The 19,052-nt window shown below is 45.5% G+C and overlaps 1 protein-coding gene across 3 annotated transcripts in view; it reads left to right on the top strand.

The window, feature by feature from the left end:
* Bicc1 (BicC family RNA binding protein 1) overlaps positions 1 to 19,052 on the top strand; it is a 230,824-nt gene that overhangs the window by 194,711 nt on the left and 17,061 nt on the right. For 2 of the 3 annotated variants that reach the window (XM_036168173.1, XM_036168175.1), the window contains exons 5-17: positions 663 to 821; positions 2,130 to 2,183; positions 2,644 to 2,838; positions 3,201 to 3,452; positions 5,609 to 5,740; positions 9,190 to 9,376; positions 11,172 to 11,333; positions 12,289 to 12,485; positions 12,640 to 12,772; positions 13,435 to 13,591; positions 15,425 to 15,587; positions 18,266 to 18,305; positions 18,679 to 18,833. In XM_036168173.1, the coding sequence (XP_036024066.1) occupies positions 663 to 821; positions 2,130 to 2,183; positions 2,644 to 2,838; positions 3,201 to 3,452; positions 5,609 to 5,740; positions 9,190 to 9,376; positions 11,172 to 11,333; positions 12,289 to 12,485; positions 12,640 to 12,772; positions 13,435 to 13,591; positions 15,425 to 15,587; positions 18,266 to 18,305; positions 18,679 to 18,833 (1,986 nt within the window). The remainder of the gene's footprint in view (positions 1 to 662; positions 822 to 2,129; positions 2,184 to 2,643; positions 2,839 to 3,200; positions 3,453 to 5,608; positions 5,741 to 9,189; positions 9,377 to 11,171; positions 11,334 to 12,288; positions 12,486 to 12,639; positions 12,773 to 13,434; positions 13,592 to 15,424; positions 15,588 to 18,265; positions 18,306 to 18,678; positions 18,834 to 19,052) is intronic. The other variant, XM_036168174.1, reaches the window with a different exon arrangement.

The raw sequence follows: 19,052 nt of genomic DNA, 5'->3' as shown, positions 1-19,052 counted from the left end.
TACTCGGGTGGCACTTAGACTGCCGCCTTTTTATTCCCCACATCTTGAGATTTTGCATTTTCTTTAATGTAACTGAGCCTCTGTTTAGAGTTCAATTACTCAAGGCTTTTGCTGCCAGAATCCATGCCTTTGAGTTCTTCTCTGCTTCTCCCACCCCCGTCAGCTGGAATAAGGGACGGTTGTGTAAGGTTGGGGCAGACATGTTGACGCTACTGTGCATAGGAAATCAGGCAGCGTGTATTGTCAATGCTGTGTAATCTCGGTGGGGGCTTGATTTCCATTTATGGTTCCCCATCATTATAGTCCAACATGGCATCTTTAGTCATGTGGTCACATTTTCATCTGTCTTTCGTCATTTGAGCTGTTTCATGAAAAAAAAAGAAAAAAAAATCCTGAATAATTTGTTTTTGCAGCTGACTATATTTAATTTTCTGAGAATGTACTGTGGTTAAAAAACTTGTCGACTTCTGCTGATGAATTTGTTGGCAAAATGAGATTCCTTCTTAATGAAGAAGCTGGTAGAAATCTCTTAGGCTGAGGTTAGCCTGTGTGAGAAATCTGCAGTTTCCCACAGAGTCCGTTTCTGTTAATACTAAAGTGCCGTTAAGGGCAGAGTGTTTGGCGTTGTTAATGCATCGGGAAACAACCCTGCTTCTGCACAGAGCAACCGTGTCACGTTGAAGATGGATGTCTCACACACAGAGCACTCCCACGTCATCGGCAAGGGCGGCAACAACATTAAAAAGGTCATGGAAGAGACGGGCTGCCACATCCACTTTCCCGATTCCAACAGGAACAACCAGGCAGAAAAAAGCAACCAGGTGACTGTCTCTCCACACCCTTGAGGTTCAGGATGCAGATCCCTTCCGTGAAATGAGGGCAAAAAGGAATCAGAGTAATCTACTGACAGCAGACATTGTGGGTGCTGCGCTCCTACCCCCCCCCACAAGACTGGGGTGCTTTGCTGTTGTAGATCCATGGTTCTCTGCTTAACCTCTAAATAGTAGAAGTCAGGGGTGGGGTAGTCTCAAGATAAAGACCACCATGACAAACTGAGAGGATCTCTCAGGCTTGTCTCGCCCCGGAGCCTTGTCCAGTGCGTGGGTTCTGGTCACCTTCTAAGAGGCATTGCATAGGGGCTGGAGAGATGGCTCAGTGGTTAAGAGCTCCAGCTGCTCTTCCAGAGGTCCTGAGTTCAATTCCCAGCAACCACATGGTGGCTCACAACCATCTGTAATGAGATCTGGTGCCCTCTTCTGGCCTGCAGGCACACATGCAGACAGAACACTGTATGTATAATAAATAAATAAGTCTTTAAAAAAAAAAAGCATTGCGTAGACACCCTGCCTCCTCAAGCTGGCAGGATTACAGCCATTTGCTTAGACGTACCCCTGGGGCTGCTTCGCTTTGGAAGTCATGCAAGCACTCCCTGTCCTTGAAGACTGTAGACTACTGCTGTGTTATTTGGATATCTCCTCTCTTCTTAGTTAATCTCATAGTGGGAATCCGTCAGCTCTGAAGGGTGAGTCAGGGAGTGATTTTTGTGCTGGGATGTATATGAGGCCAGGTCAAAAGCCTTGATGAAAGGCCTGGGCATTATTCAGAAGACCTGACGGGGTGGCTGTGACATGCCGTGTCCTGGAACTCGGTTCACCCACCCAGCATAAGACTAATGCTTTCACGGATGGGTCATGGTGAGGCCCAGGGATGTAAGGAGAAAGCTGGAGAGGCGGGTACTTACGGTTATGATTATTTGCCAGCTGATTGGAGGAAGAAGGTGATGGCTAAGAGCCTAATGCATCCATGTCATTGCTGCTAATATCTAACTGACACAGAGTTTAAACAGAAGGGGGGAAGTGCCGTGGACAAAAATAATGATGATAACGGGGTCAGAATGGCTTCCTGGGAGCTACTGGCTGTGGTCAAGTCCAGGTGGTGACATAGACCAATGGCCAGTCATCGCCGGACGAGGGTCTTACTAAAATCAAATTCTGGTTCAATGCGTCTCAGTTCCACTGAGGTTTGTCATGAGTCCCAGGGCTCTTGTGTTGAGCAGCAAGCGTGGGGTTGCCTAGGAAGGCCGAGGCGGGCTTGAGTGGTGGAGTGAGCCTTGATCCCTTATTTTACAGGTGTCTATAGCAGGACAGCCAGCAGGAGTAGAATCTGCCCGCACAAGGATTCGGGTAACTGCGCTAATCTTTGGGATTGTTCATGCATGCCCACCACATTTGCACAATGAGGACCTGAAATAGCATCATTGCCGTTTTGGTAACCAAGTCCCATTTTCAGTCAGCAGGAGACAGTGGGACAGGGTGCCTTCACGAGCACTCTGTCCTCTGATAGCTGGTCTCTGTGGGAGGCATTTCGAGTCAGTATTTAGACCACAGCACCCTACGTTTATTTATAAATGCTTCGCGGTTGGAGACTTTCTGGAAATGTTCTGGCTTTCTCCTGACTCTGATCTGATGGAGAGTGTCACAGGCCCAAGGCTTCTTCCGTTAGGAACGGTTGCACGCCGCACTGGATGTCGGCCCTCCCATGAAGACAATTCAAGTCTCAGGACCCATCTTTAGAAAAGAGCAAATGTGTCCCTCTCCCTGCAAACACCAGGCTTTTTATCCCTGTTGCTTTGGGTCTTCTTAGGAGCTGCTTCCTTTGGTGCTGATGTTTGAGTTACCGATTGCTGGGATTCTCCAACCAGTCCCGGATCCTAATGCCCCCTCCATCCAGCGCATCTCACAGACGTACAGCATTTCTGTGTCGTTCAAGCAGAGGTCTCGAATGTATGGTGCTACTGTCATAGTACGAGGGTCTCAGAATAACACTAATGCTGTGAAGGTAGGTGGTCAAAGTGATGGAAAAACACACATCATGCAGGTTTTCTTTTTATTGTTGTTGTTTTGGTTTTTTGAGACAGAGTTTCCTATGCTGATCTTAAATTCACTGTTCTCCTGCCTCAGCCTCCCAGCTGCTGGGATTGTAGATAGGCCTATGCCACCACACCCAGTAGGAGTTTTATGCTTATGATTAATAGGCTCATTGGTTTCCAGAGTTTTACTTTGTGCTGCTTGTGGGCCCATAGAACATGCTACTGCTGTTCCCATAGTTGTTGGAGGTACAATAGGAACTTTGCCCATATGGGGGTAGTTGTAGTCGATGGGATCACAGCGCCCCTTCCACAGTCTGCCCTTCTCTGCTAGGAAGGAACAGCCATGCTATTGGAACACCTTGCGGGAAGCTTGGCGTCTGCCATACCCGTGAGCACACAACTGGACATTGCGGCCCAGCATCACCTCTTCATGATGGGCCGGAACGGGAGCAACGTCAAACATATCATGCAGAGAACAGGGGCGCAGATCCACTTTCCTGACCCCAGCAATCCGCAGAAGAAATCCACTGTCTACCTCCAGGGCACCATCGAGTCTGTCTGTCTGGCAAGGCAGTATCTCATGGTAAGGCTGCTTCAGTCAGCTTTGTGATGCTTTTCCTTGACTTCCTGGAATACCATGGGTTTTCACACTGACTCTGCAAACCTGCTATTAAAGGAAGCAGTTTTGAGGTCCAGCCCAACAGGAAACGATCCCGGTAAAAGGAAATAAACGGGAGAAAAAGGGCCATTGTGCCTCCACAGGCTCAATTCCATTGCATAGGGAAGCAATTTTCTTATATTTTTCTTAACTTAGACTAAACACAGGCGAGATTTGAAATGAGTGTACTTTGTGGTGTGGATAGGAGGCGTCTATTTACATCTGACATGGGGTACCGGTGTGCAGTTTGAACCTTCAGTGGAAAACTAAAAATGCCGTTTAAAGGTCATCTCCAAAGGCTGAGGGGATGGCTCAGTTGGCAAAGTGCTTTCCACACGAGCATGAAGACCTCTAGCGCTCACTTGAGCAGGCAAGTCTGGAGCACAGCTGCTGCCATGACCTCTGGCCATCACATACGCCCACACATATGTAAAAACTTGACCTTTGGCGATCGGAAACATTTGCATACTTAATAAATTTCCTGTACAAATAAAAATGCCATTTCACTCATGAATTTGAATGCTGTGACAGGAAAGCATCAGTCACGTCATTCAAAAGCTCTCCAGTATATGGCATCTCTCTCTTTCCCGTGTTTGTTCAAAACTCCAGTGTGTGTTGGTCGGTGTGTAGTAACAGCAGACAGCCATGTTTCTGGGCTGGCAGAGACTCTTATAAACAGCTGGCAATCTTAGGTTCGATGCTTGGCCTTCAGTGACATTTGAGTCAGGAAGCATCGGGTGAGACCTGTTAACTTGCAGAATTCATCTTTTTAAACAGAAAACCCATATTTGTATACCGTTGATTCCATCCCCCTGAGAGATAAAACTTCCGAGAGTCAGTCAGGCCAATATGAGATTTAAAGATTCATTTCTTGTGACTGTGGGGTTTTCTAGTCTTGTTTATTGGGTTGTATTGTCATTAACTCACTAGCCGTGGGGCATAGCTACAAATCAGGACTGCCACAGTGAATCTTCATAGTTTCTTCTTTTCCAGGGTCCTTAGGTGTTATTTTTAAGCTCAAAATGCTTGACAAAAGTTCACATATTCATAGTCCTATTTTGGCCATACCTGCCAAAAATATAAATGTATTTATTTCCTTTGTATTTTTTTTTTTTCCAAGACAGGGTTTCTCTGTGTAGCTTTGTGCCTTTCCTGGAACTCGCTTTATAGACCAGGCTGGCCTTGAACTCACAGAGATCTGTCTGGCTCTGCCTCCCAAGTGCTAGGATTAAAGGCGTGTGCCACCACCGCCTGGCTAAATGTATTTTGGAAGGTACTATTACCGGATATTGAAAGAAGGGAAAAGAAATTCAAAGATTTTAAGGACCTTTTCTTTTACTATCTATACAAAAGTCACTTTTATTCATAAGTGCAAGGGCACAGCCTACTCCATTTTGATCACAGCGTGGCGATGAGGGCCAGGAAGAAAAGAGCAAAGAAAGCCAAAGCTAGCTTCTGTAGTGGGAAAAGAAAGGATTGAAGGTCTGGGCAGTGGTTCACTACTCATGCAGGGAAGGGGTGGATACAGCTTTAGCTCCCTTAGAAGGAGCAGTTAAGAAACCTCTGAGTGAGGTACAGACTCCATCTGAAGGACAGTGAGAGTAGGCCCTGGCCTGCAGGTAGAGAAGGATCCCGGCCATGCAGATCTGTGACGGGATAGGCCAGGCTGGGCCACAGTGGAGGTTAACCAGCGGTTGCGTTCTCCTCATTCAGGATGCAGTGACAGAGCTCCCCATAAGTCACTGACAAGGAAGGGCACATGATTTGAACCTCAGAGTGGTGAAGAGTGTTTTTTGTATCATTGTTATTATTACTGAAGTCAGACAGTGAAGGATTTTTCCAAAGTAAACATTAGACTAAAAAAAAAAGTAATAAATTTATGCCAAACCCATGAACTTAACATACACAGTTTTAGTCCCCCCAGATAGCCCCCTGCCCCTCCCCTTGGTCCCACCCCATCCATCCTTGTTGTGAAGATGTGAATATATGAGTTTTCATACTCAATAGTGTATTATTTGTAGCTCTGCTCAGGGACCTGGTGCCGTGTGACTAGCTCCTGAGATTCCTGCTGTCTTTTCTAGGGGTGTCTTCCTCTTGTGCTGATGTTCGATATGAAGGAAGAAATTGAAGTGGACCCACAGTTCATTGCACAGTTGATGGAGCAGCTCGATGTCTTTATCAGTATTAAACCAAAGCCCAAACAGCCAAGCAAGGTTGGTTCGGAGTCTGCGCCCAGTGAAGCATCTGTAATGCCATTCTCTATGCACATTGGCTGTTCATTTACAGGGGACTAATTTCTAATATGCATGTTAATGTATAACAATATACATTTGTAACAGTGGCCTCCATGATCTACCATCGTTTTCTTCTTTTTTTTTTTTTTGAGTTCATTTTCAGTAACCATTATTTTTCTATAAATACATGAAAAAGAAACATCTTTTATTTTTACTCTATGATTTAATTTTACGAGAAATCAACCAAACCAATTGATAAATAGGCTAATGAAATGAACAGACCATTCTCAAAAAAATGATGTACAAATGGCTAGCATACATACAGTGTTCAGCCTCAATAGCCATCAGGGAACTGCAAATTTAAACTACATGAAGATCCCATCTCACCCAGTCAGAGCGGTAGTCAGCCAGAAAATGACTAAGAGCAAATACTGGTGGAGAGGCGGATGAAAGGGAGCATTATCACACTGATGGGAGGAATATGTAAACTTGCCCAGCTATTATGGAAAATCAACACTGAAGTTCATTAGAAAGCCATAGTAGACCTACTATATGAATGAGATATACCACTCCTGGGTATTTATCAGAAGGGTTCTTAATTTGCAATCAAAGCTAGCTCCAGGCTTTACTTAGTTGCCAGGGAACGGCTAAGGTGATTTATGTGGGGTGTGTGTGTGTGTGTGTGTGTGTGTGTGTGTGTGTGTGTGTACATATTCAAATCAACTCCTAGAACATTTCCAGAACTTACTGTGCCAGCCACTGTGCTCCCTAGCAGAAGAGTTGCCTTTTCTGTTCTGTTCTTTCCTTTAATAAAGGCCAGGAGTAATGAAAGTGCTCAGTTTACTTAGCACTTTGTCCCGTGCTGTAGAGATTTGGTAATGACATGGATGTTAAAGGCACAGCGAGAGAGATCTGATGTCAAGTGCCCGCAAGAAGGCGAGGAAAGAGGAGTGTTCATTCACTAGTATTGTGAAATCTGTGGCAGCCCCTTTGCAGAGCAGCCCGGGATCCTGTGATGGGGCCGCTGGCTGTCGCTCCTGGCCACTGTGCAGACCAAGCAGGGATGCAAACTCCCAGACTGCAATGGCATGTTAGGTGGCAGTGTTGACATGCCAACATTTTCTAAATCATGAAGCATCGGCTGCTGTGGGGGTTGGGGACACCCCAAATTCACCACTAGGAAGGAAAGTAAGATTAGGAAATAATCTAGGGGCATGTTAACAAAAGTCACAAAAGTGTCTTTGTTTCAGGGAATGACAATGGCATATTAATCCTGTTTTTTTCTTTTTTGTTTTGTTTTTGTTTTTGTTTTTCGAGACAGGGTTTCTCTGTGTTAGCTTTGCGCCTTTCCTGGAACTCACTTTGGAGACCAGGCTGGCCTCGAACTCACAGAGATCCGCCTACCTCTGCCTCCCGAGTGCTGGGATTAAAGGCATGTGCCACCACGGCCTGGCGTATTTTTTTCTTTTTTTAATCTTTAAAAGCTTAAAAGATTTGTAAACTGCGACTGTGGGAAGTTTTGAAGTTCATGGAATGTTTTGAAGAAAAATTCCAAACAGCTGAGTTTTTGAACGTTTTTTATTGAATGGTAGTTTGGGCTGCTGTAGCTATGCCAAAAATTAGGCAGCCATAGATGAAGGAGTCGGAAATCAAGGAGGCTGGGGAGCACACGATACAGGTTGGAGCAGATTTGGTGTCAAATGAGGACCTGGGTCCCCATTCACATATAGTACTGTCTCACATAGAAAGGCTCTCTTCCTCTTCCCTCCCCTTCTCTTTCTAATTCTATTCGTTTTTCTGTGTGTGTTCACATGTGGGGGTGTGTACACACATGCATGCATGTGGATATGTGTGTGTGTGCGTGCATAAGTGTATACGTGTGTGTCCACATCCACATATGAAAGCCAGAGAAGGATGTGCAGATGGACTCTGGCGTCAGAGAGCCCTAGCTTGCTAAGGTAAATAAATCTGCCTAACTTTCCATTCTAAAACTTCTAAACCACAGATGTCATCTTTTGGGTAGAATGATTTGTGTGTGTCTGTCTTGCATGTGATTTCTGCGTGAGTAAATGCTGTATTTTCTGTGCAAGTGGGGGACGATCAGCCACACCTTCTCTCAGAGAAAACCCCAAAAGAAAAGCTAGCCCAGATTCTGGGTGAGGGCAATGGAGTGAGTTTGGAGTTTGCGAACAGGTCATTGGTTTAGGACATTATAAAACCTCCTGCTTGACTAACTTAACTACTGCCACCTTCAGTACCAGACTCAGAGAAGGGCTTGTCCATACAGAGACATGCGCAAGGATTCCTGGAGCTCAGGGGAAAATGAGCATATGTCAGGCCGGACAGACTGATCAATGGCTGGATTCTACCATTTTAACTGCTTTCTTAGTCAAATTTTCCTTACTGCCACTGTGTGAAGGTGTGTATGTATATGTAATTCTATAAGTTTAGAAATGTAGTCAAATATATATATATATATATACATATATATATATTATAGAGAATTATATATGTATATATAGTATATATATGCAGGCAGTAAGGAAAAATACACACACATGCACACAACACATATCACAAGATTTGCCATAGATATATGGTCTCACTGTGGGTTGGGATGCCTGGAGATATGTTAGCTAACCCATCAGACCATGATGTCAGAAACAAGTGACTGTTCCTGTGCAGTCTGTATGTGGTAATGGATTTATAGGTTTATAATTTGGCTCCTACAGGTAATGGGGGGAGGCTTCAGTATGAAGCCCAGAGGCTGTGTAGTAGTAGGACAGGGCTTTGACACCAAGAATTTACTAAATCTCTAAGCATCTCTGGATAGGAATCCCCGCCCCAAAAGGTTGGATGGGAACTGGAACCGTCAAGCTGCCTGGAACAGTGTATACACACACACACACACACACACACACACACACACACAGTAGGTGCATACTGCCTGCAACAGTATACACACACACACACTCACAAATACACACAGTAGGTGCATGCTGCCTGCAACAGTGTACACACACACACACACACACACACACACACACACAGAGTAGGTGCATGCTGCCTGCAACAGTGTACACACACACACACACACAGTAGGTGCATGCTGCCTGCAACAGTGTACACACACACACACACACACACAGTAGGTGCATGCTGCCTGCAACAGTGTACACACACACACACACACACACACACACACACACACACACACACATAGCAGGCAGGTGCTGTCTGCAACAGTATACACACACACACAGCGGGTGGTAACTAACATTTTACAGCTTTACCAGGAGAGGCAGAGGCTGATTGAAGGTGGTATTCGCCCTCCTGTGGACTCCTCATTTGCATTTTCATTACCCCCTCCATTCATTGTATACTACCCCAGTGTCACCTTTTTTTCCCCCCATTGTGTGTTTTCATAGTCTGTGATTGTGAAAAGTGTTGAGCGAAATGCCTTAAATATGTATGAAGCAAGGAAATGTCTCCTCGGACTTGAAAGCAGTGGGGTTTCCATAGCAACCAGTCTATCCCCAGCATCGTGCCCTGCCGGCCTGGCATGTCCCAGCCTGGATATCTTAGCTTCGGCAGGCCTTGGACTCACTGGACTAGGTATAAAGTTTATTATTACCACTGGGGAAATGCTTACCTGGTTCCCTTTCTTTCTACCATTGTGCGGTCTAAATGCTATTTTCTTTCTTGAGCCCCAGGGCGGGGGTGAAGAGCCACAGGACCTGATTCATAATCTGGTTTTGTTGTTGTGAGGCTCTGTGGATTTGGGTTGCCCAGATTCTCTCTGTGTTGGCATAAATAACCCCAGGGCTGACTCCTTTTATTTTCAGTGGCTCTGTTTGTTCTTCTAAATTAAGAATGCCATCGAGATTGAAGGGAGCGGGGCTGACGCTGATGTATGTGTTTGTTCGCTCTGGCTTTGCAGTATTGCCCTCCCTCCCTGGAGATAAAGATTATCCAGTTTGTTCCAAAAAGTAATTGCAAATCTGGAGGGCAGCTGGAGAAAGGGAGGGGAGAGTCCCTGAACCCCCCACCCCCAGGGTTAGGCTTGATAAGCCCAAGGTCACTAAGGAGAACAAGCACAGCTCATACCACTCAGTGTTAGGTTGTTAGGAAAGCACAGTCCTTGCTGTTCGTGACACAGTGTCCTCATCTAGGGGTGGGCTTATTCACAGGCTGACCAGGAGCTCTGCTACCATTAGACTAGGGTCACCATTTTCCTCCTTGTGTCCCAAATACCTTCATATAAAAATCGAGTACAGTAGGCCGGCACATCTTTCTGCTTCATTCAGAGTAGATTGGAGGCAGGAAAAAAAAAAAAATTTCAGCAGATCTTTTAAATTTTTTTCCTTTTTCCTTTATAATATACAGAATGATGGGCTGTGTTATAGCTCAGTGAGTGGACATAGAAGGACCTAGGTTTATCCCCAGCATGGAAGATAATGTGCATGTAACTCATTGGGGCTCCAAGTTGCCATACTTGAGCACCACTACAGTAATGCAGGTTCATTGACCAAAGCTATCGACTCCACACAGACCTGAACAGTCACAGCTGCATAGTAATGCTATGGACCAGGACATGCCAGAGAACTTAGTATGACCCAACTTCATTGTGTTCTAGTTGAGAAACTGGGAGGAGAGGCAGAGTTCCTGAGTGGAGGAGAGGATCTCTTGACTTGACCATCCAACTCCTATAGCACTGGTGCCTGTGAACTTCCGGAAACACAGAGACATGAACATTTTTAGACTAGAGTTCCCAAATTCCCCAAAGAGAATCTCATTAGTCACAGCAAGCATGGGATGTGCGAAACATAAATCAAAGCCAGCACATTTCCTAGGCAAGCTTCAGTCATTGGATTGGAGCCCGAAGAAGTCGGCGTGTGTTCAGACATACAGAGAACCATCTGGTAGTGCATCCTCTCTCCTAAGTACCAGATAGTCAGTCTGCCACAGGAACGGTGTCCCTAGGCATTGCCAGGTGTGAACGCTTGGAAAGGGATTTGTTGAGAAGCTGGTAACAAGTGAGTCACTTGGAGAAATAAAAAAGGGCTTTTTCTTGACCAGAGGTTCATCCATATGGGCTTGTCAGCAGGCTTGGGTCTGTTAGTACTCAGTGCTCCTGACTGCTGTGTTAGCTTGGGCACATGTATCTCTTCATTCTTATGGCATCTATTGTCTATCTGAGGATGAGTGAATTCCTATGTCAGAGTTGTGAAAAGAGACATTTCACAGGAGTAACTGAAATAACATTTTTGAAAGACAGCCTGTCCGCCTGTATTTGACAGACTAGAAAGTGTCAGATTTTATTGGTGCCCGTTCCAAAAGGCAGTGTGAACACCCTCCCCTGTTTCAGAACCTTGAACTTAGGTGCTGATTTGACTCTCATTCCTTACAGGTTTGCTGGGGCCCACCACCTTGTCGCTCAACACTTCATCCACCCCAAACTCACTCCTGAATGCTCTCAACAGTTCGGTCAGTCCTTTGCAAAGTTCAAGTTCTGGCACCCCGAGCCCTACGCTGTGGGCACCCTCCATCGCCAACACTGCTAGTGCCACAGGTTAGTGCCGCTTAAGTATAATCAAGAGCTTTGCATTCTTAGATACTGCCTGGTTTGTTGTTTTTTAAATAGAATTTACAAAGGATTCCATTTCTCCAAGTGAAAATCACTCTTCAAAGCATCCTCTAGCCCAAAGGAAATCTCCCGCTGTGTAAATTAGTTAAAATGGAGCTCAGAAAAGCCAAGAGCTTTTCACACAAGCAGCCCATCATCCCGAACAGGTGATCCACAGGTTAGGAAAAGCAGCTGGATGCTCAGGGGACAATGGCCAAGGCACATGACCGTTACAAACTGAGCATTGCAAACAGAGCTCTGCTTGGAGGAGCTACTTCTTAATCAGGGGCTCAGGTTCAGCTTTCTTCACCTGTGCTATGAGGGGTCTGGAACTAAGAGAGTGAGAAGTGGTATCTCATTTTAACATTGTTAAAATAGTCGTGTGTGTGTGTGTGTGTGTGTGTGTGTGTGTGTGTGTGTGTGTACAAGCGCGCTTGTGCCAAGATGCACATGTGGCAGCCAATCAGTTCCCTCCTTCCAGCATATGGGTCCCAGGTTTCAAACTCAGGTCATCAAACATGGAAGCAAGGGCCCTTACCCACTCACTAGCCTCCTTTTTCGATTTTTTAAAAAGATTTATTTGTTTAGTATGTATACAGTGTTCTGCCTGCAAGTGTGTCTGCAGGCCAGAAGAGGGCACCAGATCTCATTACTGCTAATTGTGGGCCACCACGTGGTTGCTGGGAATTGAACTCAGGATCTCTGGAAGAGCAGCCAGTGCTCTTAACCACTGAGCCATCTTTCTAGCCTCCGTTTATGATTTTTATAGTAATGTTAAAATCTATTTACAGAGATGTTACTATTCTTAAATTCACAGAGAAAGAAATTCCTTGTGTTATCACATGTAACAGTCACTTCTAGGTTGTTCCCTGACTCACACTGTCTTCCTGAACCATCACAGGTTTCTCTGCTATACCACACCTTATGATTCCATCCACTGCCCAGGCCACGTTAACCAATATCTTGTTGTCTGGAGTGCCCACCTACGGGCACACAGCCCCATCTCCTCCGCCTGGCTTGACTCCCGTTGATGTCCATATCAACGGCATGCAGGCAGAAGGCAAGAACATCTCTGCTTCTTTAAATGGACACGTGCAGGTAACGCCCTCCTGTGAGGTGGGGTAGTCTGTGCTTTGGGCAAGAGAGGAGCTACTTGAAACTTGTTTTTTGATTGTTTGTTTGTTTTTTTTTTTTAATGAGTATTCACTGAAGTTATTTCTAAATTGTGCTTTTATTTTATTTATGATTTCAGCCTCCAAACATGAAATACGGTGCACTGTCTGGTTCATCACTTGGGGAAAAAGTGCTGAGTGGCAATCATGGTGATCCATCCATGCAGACGGCTGGACCTGAACAGGCTTCTCCCAAGTCAAACTCTGTGGAAGGTTGTAATTTTCCTCCTTAGACAGGCCTGTAGCTTGGATAAAGAGACACACACCCCTGAGGGGGGCAGGGTCAGGAAGACTGCAGAGGTTCTGAATTGGTCTCATTCACCAGTGCCTACTTCAACTATGCAGAGTCAATGTCTTGCATGAAATTCCAAGGACCGTAGTAGAAGATGGACCGAAAGGCACTTTCCATAGAAATACCACTGTTCCATTATTGTGTAATAGGAAAACATCAGCTGGATCAGTGTTTGCATATTAGTTCACCCCTCACAATCTTGAAGAAACATGATTTGGGGTGTAGTTCATTGGAAGAGCATTGGAAAAGGAAGATGAGAAACACAGGGTCTCACTAATGTTTATATGCAAATATAGATCCCCTTCAGTCCCAACAGCCTTCATGGAACACAAGGGCGCCACTAATGCTCATATGTAAATACATATTTCGCTTACTCCAAACAGTCTTCAGGAAACACCAGGGTCTTCCCTTCAGGTTGCATCCTGGAGACCGCCCAAGCTTGTGGGGGTGTGCCCTCTTTGCAGCTGAGAGCACTGTCAGGACTCTGGAATTGGCTCTCCATAGAGACAGGACTTTGATTTTCTCCGTGGCATATGAAGATGACCTTTCGATTTTTCTTCTTTCTCCATCCCCGCCCCTGCAGGCTGCAATGATGCCTTTGTTGAAGTGGGCATGCCTCGAAGTCCTTCCCATTCTGGGAATGCTGGTGACTTAAAGCAGATGCTGGGTCCCTCCAAGGTCTCCTGTGCCAAGCGACAGACGGTTGAGCTACTGCAAGGCACGAAGAACTCACACCTCCAGTATGTATGCTCATCTTCCTGGGAGGAAATGGCGGAAGGAGATGTTTTGAGCTCAGTGGTTAAGGCTAACTCAAGTCAGGCTAGATCTCATGGTGGGCTCTTCCATTCCCTCTCCTAATTAGATTTTTAAAACTCAGTGAATAGCCTGTTTTCACCATTGTCCATCTTTATAATCTTCCCTCACTTAGTGATTGGGTTTCTAACGGTGTCCTCAAAACAATCCTCCTCGCTCTGAAACTTAGAGCAGTCTCTCTGCTATTCAGCCACGAGTATGGGCAATTTTTAGGCTCTGACTTTTGCATTAGACAGTGTCCAGCAGTGAAGCCACCTTAGCTGGTGTGGAGGGGGATTCTTAGGCTGTAGCTCCCTGCTCTCCAGTGCAGGACACGGCAAACTTTTAAACTTTGTGATCTGCCTGTGAGTTTTATTAGCTGGAACCTCTGCTTGCACAGTGGTTATCATTGTGATATCCTTAGATTGCCTTGTTGTTTTTTTTTTTTTTGTCCTCTCTCAGGGGAAAGGATGTCCCACCTGCCCAGCTAGTTGATTTCCTCTTCTGTCTTCTTAGTTCCTTGGCTATCTTTACGGAGTGTCTTTATAAAAAAGATCAAAACACACACACACACACACACACACACACACACACACACACACACACACATCCTTACTTCCTCCATTTCTTTCTAAAGCGTCTTTATTCCACCCTGGACTCATTCCACTCAGTTCTGCTTTACTCGTTTGTTCTTTGTGGGAACAAATTCCCTAAATGGCCATTCTCCAGGGTATGTACCTCCTCAGGTGCTCTGCATCCTTCTGTCTGTTGAACCTTTAGAAACACAAGCCCTCCCCTTTGCCTTCAGTGCCTTTTGATCCTTTTCCTTCCCTCCCACCTGGATGACGCCCTGGCCTCCAGCACCGCCTCCTGCCACCTTCTCCCACCAGTGCCCCTTATTTAGCTCTCCTGACTCTCTTTAAAGTTGGACTCACCCTGTCACATTGTGGCTTCCACAGTTCCTGTGACTCAATCCTGGGTCCCTTCCCTTTCGCTGCTCTGCCCTCTGAGTTGCTGCTCTCCTGGCCTTGGGCCCCAGTGAACTGGAAAAGCACCTTCATTTCCGGTTCACGTGTCTCCAGGAAGCCTCTGTCAATATCTGTCAATATCTGTCAGGCGGAGCCTCTTGCTCATGTCTTGTCTTCTGACATGGGAACTGAAGAGGTGGTTGGTTGTACTTGAACAAAACAGCACATGTTTTGGCTTCAGGTACATCCTGATGTATCATGGGCTCTCATTCAGGTATCTAGTCCGTTTTAAGCATCACATGACCCTCTGCTCATTCCCTAAACAAGCCTCGGGAATATGTCTTACTTACTGGCTCCTTTCCTTCATAACCAGTATCCCATGTACTTCACCTGTGGGATTTCTGCCATCTGTCTGTCTACCTTCAGGCTTACCTGGGCTGTGCTCAAATTTTGCATGAGTACCTGGTATCTGGTAGATGTGCAAACACCATAAATCTTCTCGGTACATCTCCCTGTGTACCACAAGAGGAATACCATGTGTACTTCCTATAATGCGGGTGCCTATATATGGCAAAACCATTTTCACCTCTGGCTCAAGCAGTGACCTTGGAGAAGGTCCTTCCTTGAGTATGCAGTAGGATGACAGTGTCACCTTTGTCTGAGGTGACACCTGGAAGCAGGGATAGCAGAAGCACACACAGTGAACACACACACACACACACACACACACACACACACACACACACACACACACACACACGTGGTGTGTCCGTGTGGGAGGTGGGGCAGTGAATTCCCAACTCTCTTCCACAGCAGCACTGACAGACTGATCTCAGACTCTGAACTGAGTGCCGCAGAAAGTCCTTTGGCCGACAAGAAGGCTCCAGGGAGTGAGCGTGCCGCCGAGAGGGCAGCAGCCCAGCAGAACTCAGAACGGGCCCGCCTGGCCTCACAGCCACCATATGTCCACATGCAGGTAATGCAGGTGCTGTGGTAATGCAGGCACTGCAACTGCAGTCAGGGCGCTGGGCTGGGCATGCAGGAAGCAGGGAGTGTTCATGCTGTGCACAGATGTTAGTCTCTCCTCCTGCATCTTGGGTGGCGGGAAACTCAAATAGATATGCAGGAGTTTGGATTGGTTTTGCTATGAACATTAAGGATGACATGCAAGATTTAGATGAAGTAAAAGCGGTGGTCTGTGTTGCTGTGTCTTACTGGTTACCTCTAGCTTTAGAGGCATGTAAGAAATGGTCTTTCTCTTGGATAAGCAGATTTTGTTTTCTTCTGTCTTGGAAATAGAGACAGTAGACTTGGTGCTGTTTCAAAATGGCGTTGAAAAGAGCCAGTGTGGAATTTGAATTCTTTGGAGGACGATACTGAATGGTGACAACCATGTGACAGCTTCCTCAGCCAGCCCCGGCATACCATCATTTTCATAGCATGACTCAGAGCAGATTACCAAGCGTGAGAGTCAGTATCTCAGCTTCATGTAGATGTACATGAGAGGCAAGGATTTAGTGCTCTTAGGGGTCACACACACCCATAAACATTTTACTTTCTGCACCAGCATGACTGGGAAAGAGCATCTACCTTTTAATGAATTCTCTGTCTTCATCCCCATCACCTCCACAAACTTCACAAAACCCTAGAAATCTAAACAAAACAAAAAACCAAAAAGAACTACCATGTTAACCCATGGAACTAAATGACACTCACTGCTTTTATTTTAGTGTGAAGTAAAATTCAATCCTCCTTGTTTTTATTTATTTTAAATCCTTTGCATTTGAACAACTTCACACGTCTTGAAGTGGATAGAATTCAGAACTTTCATAATTCATCAGTACTTAAAAAAAAAACAAACAGGTTCCCTTTATGACCCCTGTGGTTTTGTGTATCTCATGGTTGCCCTCCTTTTTCCTACCAGCTTTGGGTCCTCGGGAACGAGTTCCACGGCTCTTTCTTGTAGGTCGGATGACAGTGTTCTCACTGGTGACTCCCACTAGATGTGTTTATGCCATTAGTGGGAACCTGGCTCCAAAGTCAGGAAATCTAGAAGAGTCGCTAGAGAGCTTTGGTGTGAGACTCACCACAGACCTGCCTCGCTCAGTGGCTGAAGCCAGTGCCCACCTCTTCACCACCCTAGCAGAGTGGTCTCTCTAGCCCACTCTTTTCACTCATCTCTCTTCCTCCGTCCTCCAGAGACTGTCAGCTGTTTAGGCTCCAGATGAGCTCTGACATGCTGTTGTGTTCTTCACAGAGACAGCCCTGGCTTTAAGTAGAGTTCAGTTTTTCCCACTCTTGCCCCCGGGGAGTTAAAGTTGATTTTTAACTCCCAGTACAATTTTAAGTTGCCCCCAAATACCATAAAACAGTGTCGTCTAAAACCCAGGCTCTCTCAGGTACCGCCATATTCTTAGTGCTACTGAGTGTGCTGGGTTGCCGCTGTTCATCACCTGGCCCAAGGTTATTCCTAGCTCTTTGCTCCCTCTTCAGTGTTCCAGGCTGTAATTCCCTGGGGACCTTATATATATATATATGCTGATAGAGTCTTCCCGGGAGAAGAGCCAAAGAACTCTTGCCTGTAGGTTCTTGATCTTCCTGGTAGGTCCTTGAATCAAGTCTTTGTGGTTTTTCGAGACAGGGTTTCTCTGTGTAGCTTTGCGCCTTTCCTGGATCTTGCTCTGTAGACCAGGCTGGCCTCGAACTCACAGAGATCCACCTGCCTCTGCCTCCCGAGTGCTGGGATTAAAGGCGTGCACCACCACCACCCAGCTTGAATCAAGTCTTATCTGTTCTGTAGACTAAGGAGGTGAAAACAGGGCAGCAGCTGGGATGTATGTATGCAGGCATAGCTCTCTTCAGAAAGACGTCTCTCCTGGTTTCTGCATAGTTAGTGTTCAGGGTTCATAGCACACGTGTGGTCATCCCGTCTGTGTGGTACCAGGGTATCTAGGTTCAATCCTATTGCATTGTTAGTGTCGAAAGCTAGATTGTTGCTTTTATGCAGCTTCGAAAGCCAAGGCTTGGGCTGGAGAGATGGCTCAGAGATTAAGAACACTGGCTGTTCTTCCAGAGGTCCTGAGTTCAATTCCCAGCAACCACATGGTGGCTCACAACCATCTATAATGAGATCTGGTGCCCTCTCTGGCATGCAGGCTACATGCAGGCAGAACACTGTATATATAATAAATAAGCAAAATTTAAAAAGCCAAGGCTTTAGCAATATGGTTCATAACGTCTTAGGTTGTCTTGATGTTATCCCTGTTTCCATCTTTTTTACCTGTGTGAAGAAGGATTCTGAGATGGAGGAGAGACAACAGATGCCTTTGAGGTTTCTGCAGCTCTCAGGTCCCTCACATCACATTAGCAAGTAGTGGTCCTGATGTGGAAGACATTCTTCGTTAATGAGAATTTGCTTGGATTTTGTAGAGGGAAAATCCTAATCCGTGTCACTGACTTCAAGTTAGATAAAAGTAGCAGATTATTCCAAGTTGGTTTTGAAGGAGTGTTCAAATTAATCACACTTGCATTGTATATTTGTGGTACCATGATGCAGACCTTAGCTGATGTCTCAAACAGATTCACATGTCTTGGCAGGATGCTCTGGGACTGGTAACAGAGATTTTTTTTTTTTTTTCTGTATTTCCTTTTCAGGCATTTGACTATGAGCAGAAGAAACTATTAGCCACCAAAGGTAAGTGACATTGGACTGCTTCTCAACTTTGTCCCCCAGTCTACCTTCGTTTTCAAGCACTCCAGATGATTTGACAAACTGGATGCTTATAAAAAAGAAACCCCAAATCTTTGAGTTCGTAATACACAGATTCTCTCGAAATACAATGTATTTTGTGAAATACATGAGCATAATTAAGGAGTCCCGCAGTTTTTCCTCGTTTTCTTTTTATTGGATGAAATGTTTTATTCTTAGGTACTTCATGGTAAGAAATAGCATTGAGTCATCATAACTTTTTCATACGCTGAAGAAACGCAGCGCAGCATCAGTAATTTTATTTAAGAATTGCATTAAGCGCACACCAAGAGTCTCTTTTATATTCTGTATTCCAAAGCCATGTTAAAGAAGCCAGTGGTGACCGAGGTCAGAACACCTACAAATACCTGGAGTGGCCTGGGGTTCTCAAAGTCCATGCCTGCAGAAACTATCAAGGAGCTGAGAAGAGCCAACCACGTGTCCTATAAGCCCACGATGACAACCGCCTACGAGGTGCATAGTTCTCCTCCTGCCCATCCTTCCCCAAGAACAGCTGGCTCCCTCCTGTCCCTGGCTCTTTATGGTCATAAGGACAGAGTGGCTTGGCTCCCTTTCGGTCTTTGTGAGTGTGTGTAAATGGACAAATCTTACATATTAGACTTTTTCTGTCCCCTCGAAGTTATTAGTCTATATATATGATGAAAATTTATATTTGGGAGTAAGTTTTTGTTG

Source organism: Onychomys torridus, chromosome 18 (assembly GCF_903995425.1).
Source record: "Onychomys torridus chromosome 18, mOncTor1.1, whole genome shotgun sequence".
NCBI lineage: Eukaryota > Metazoa > Chordata > Mammalia > Rodentia > Cricetidae > Onychomys > Onychomys torridus.
The sequence above is the reverse complement of the archived record's forward strand: the minus strand, read 5'-3'. Positions and strand labels throughout refer to the sequence as shown.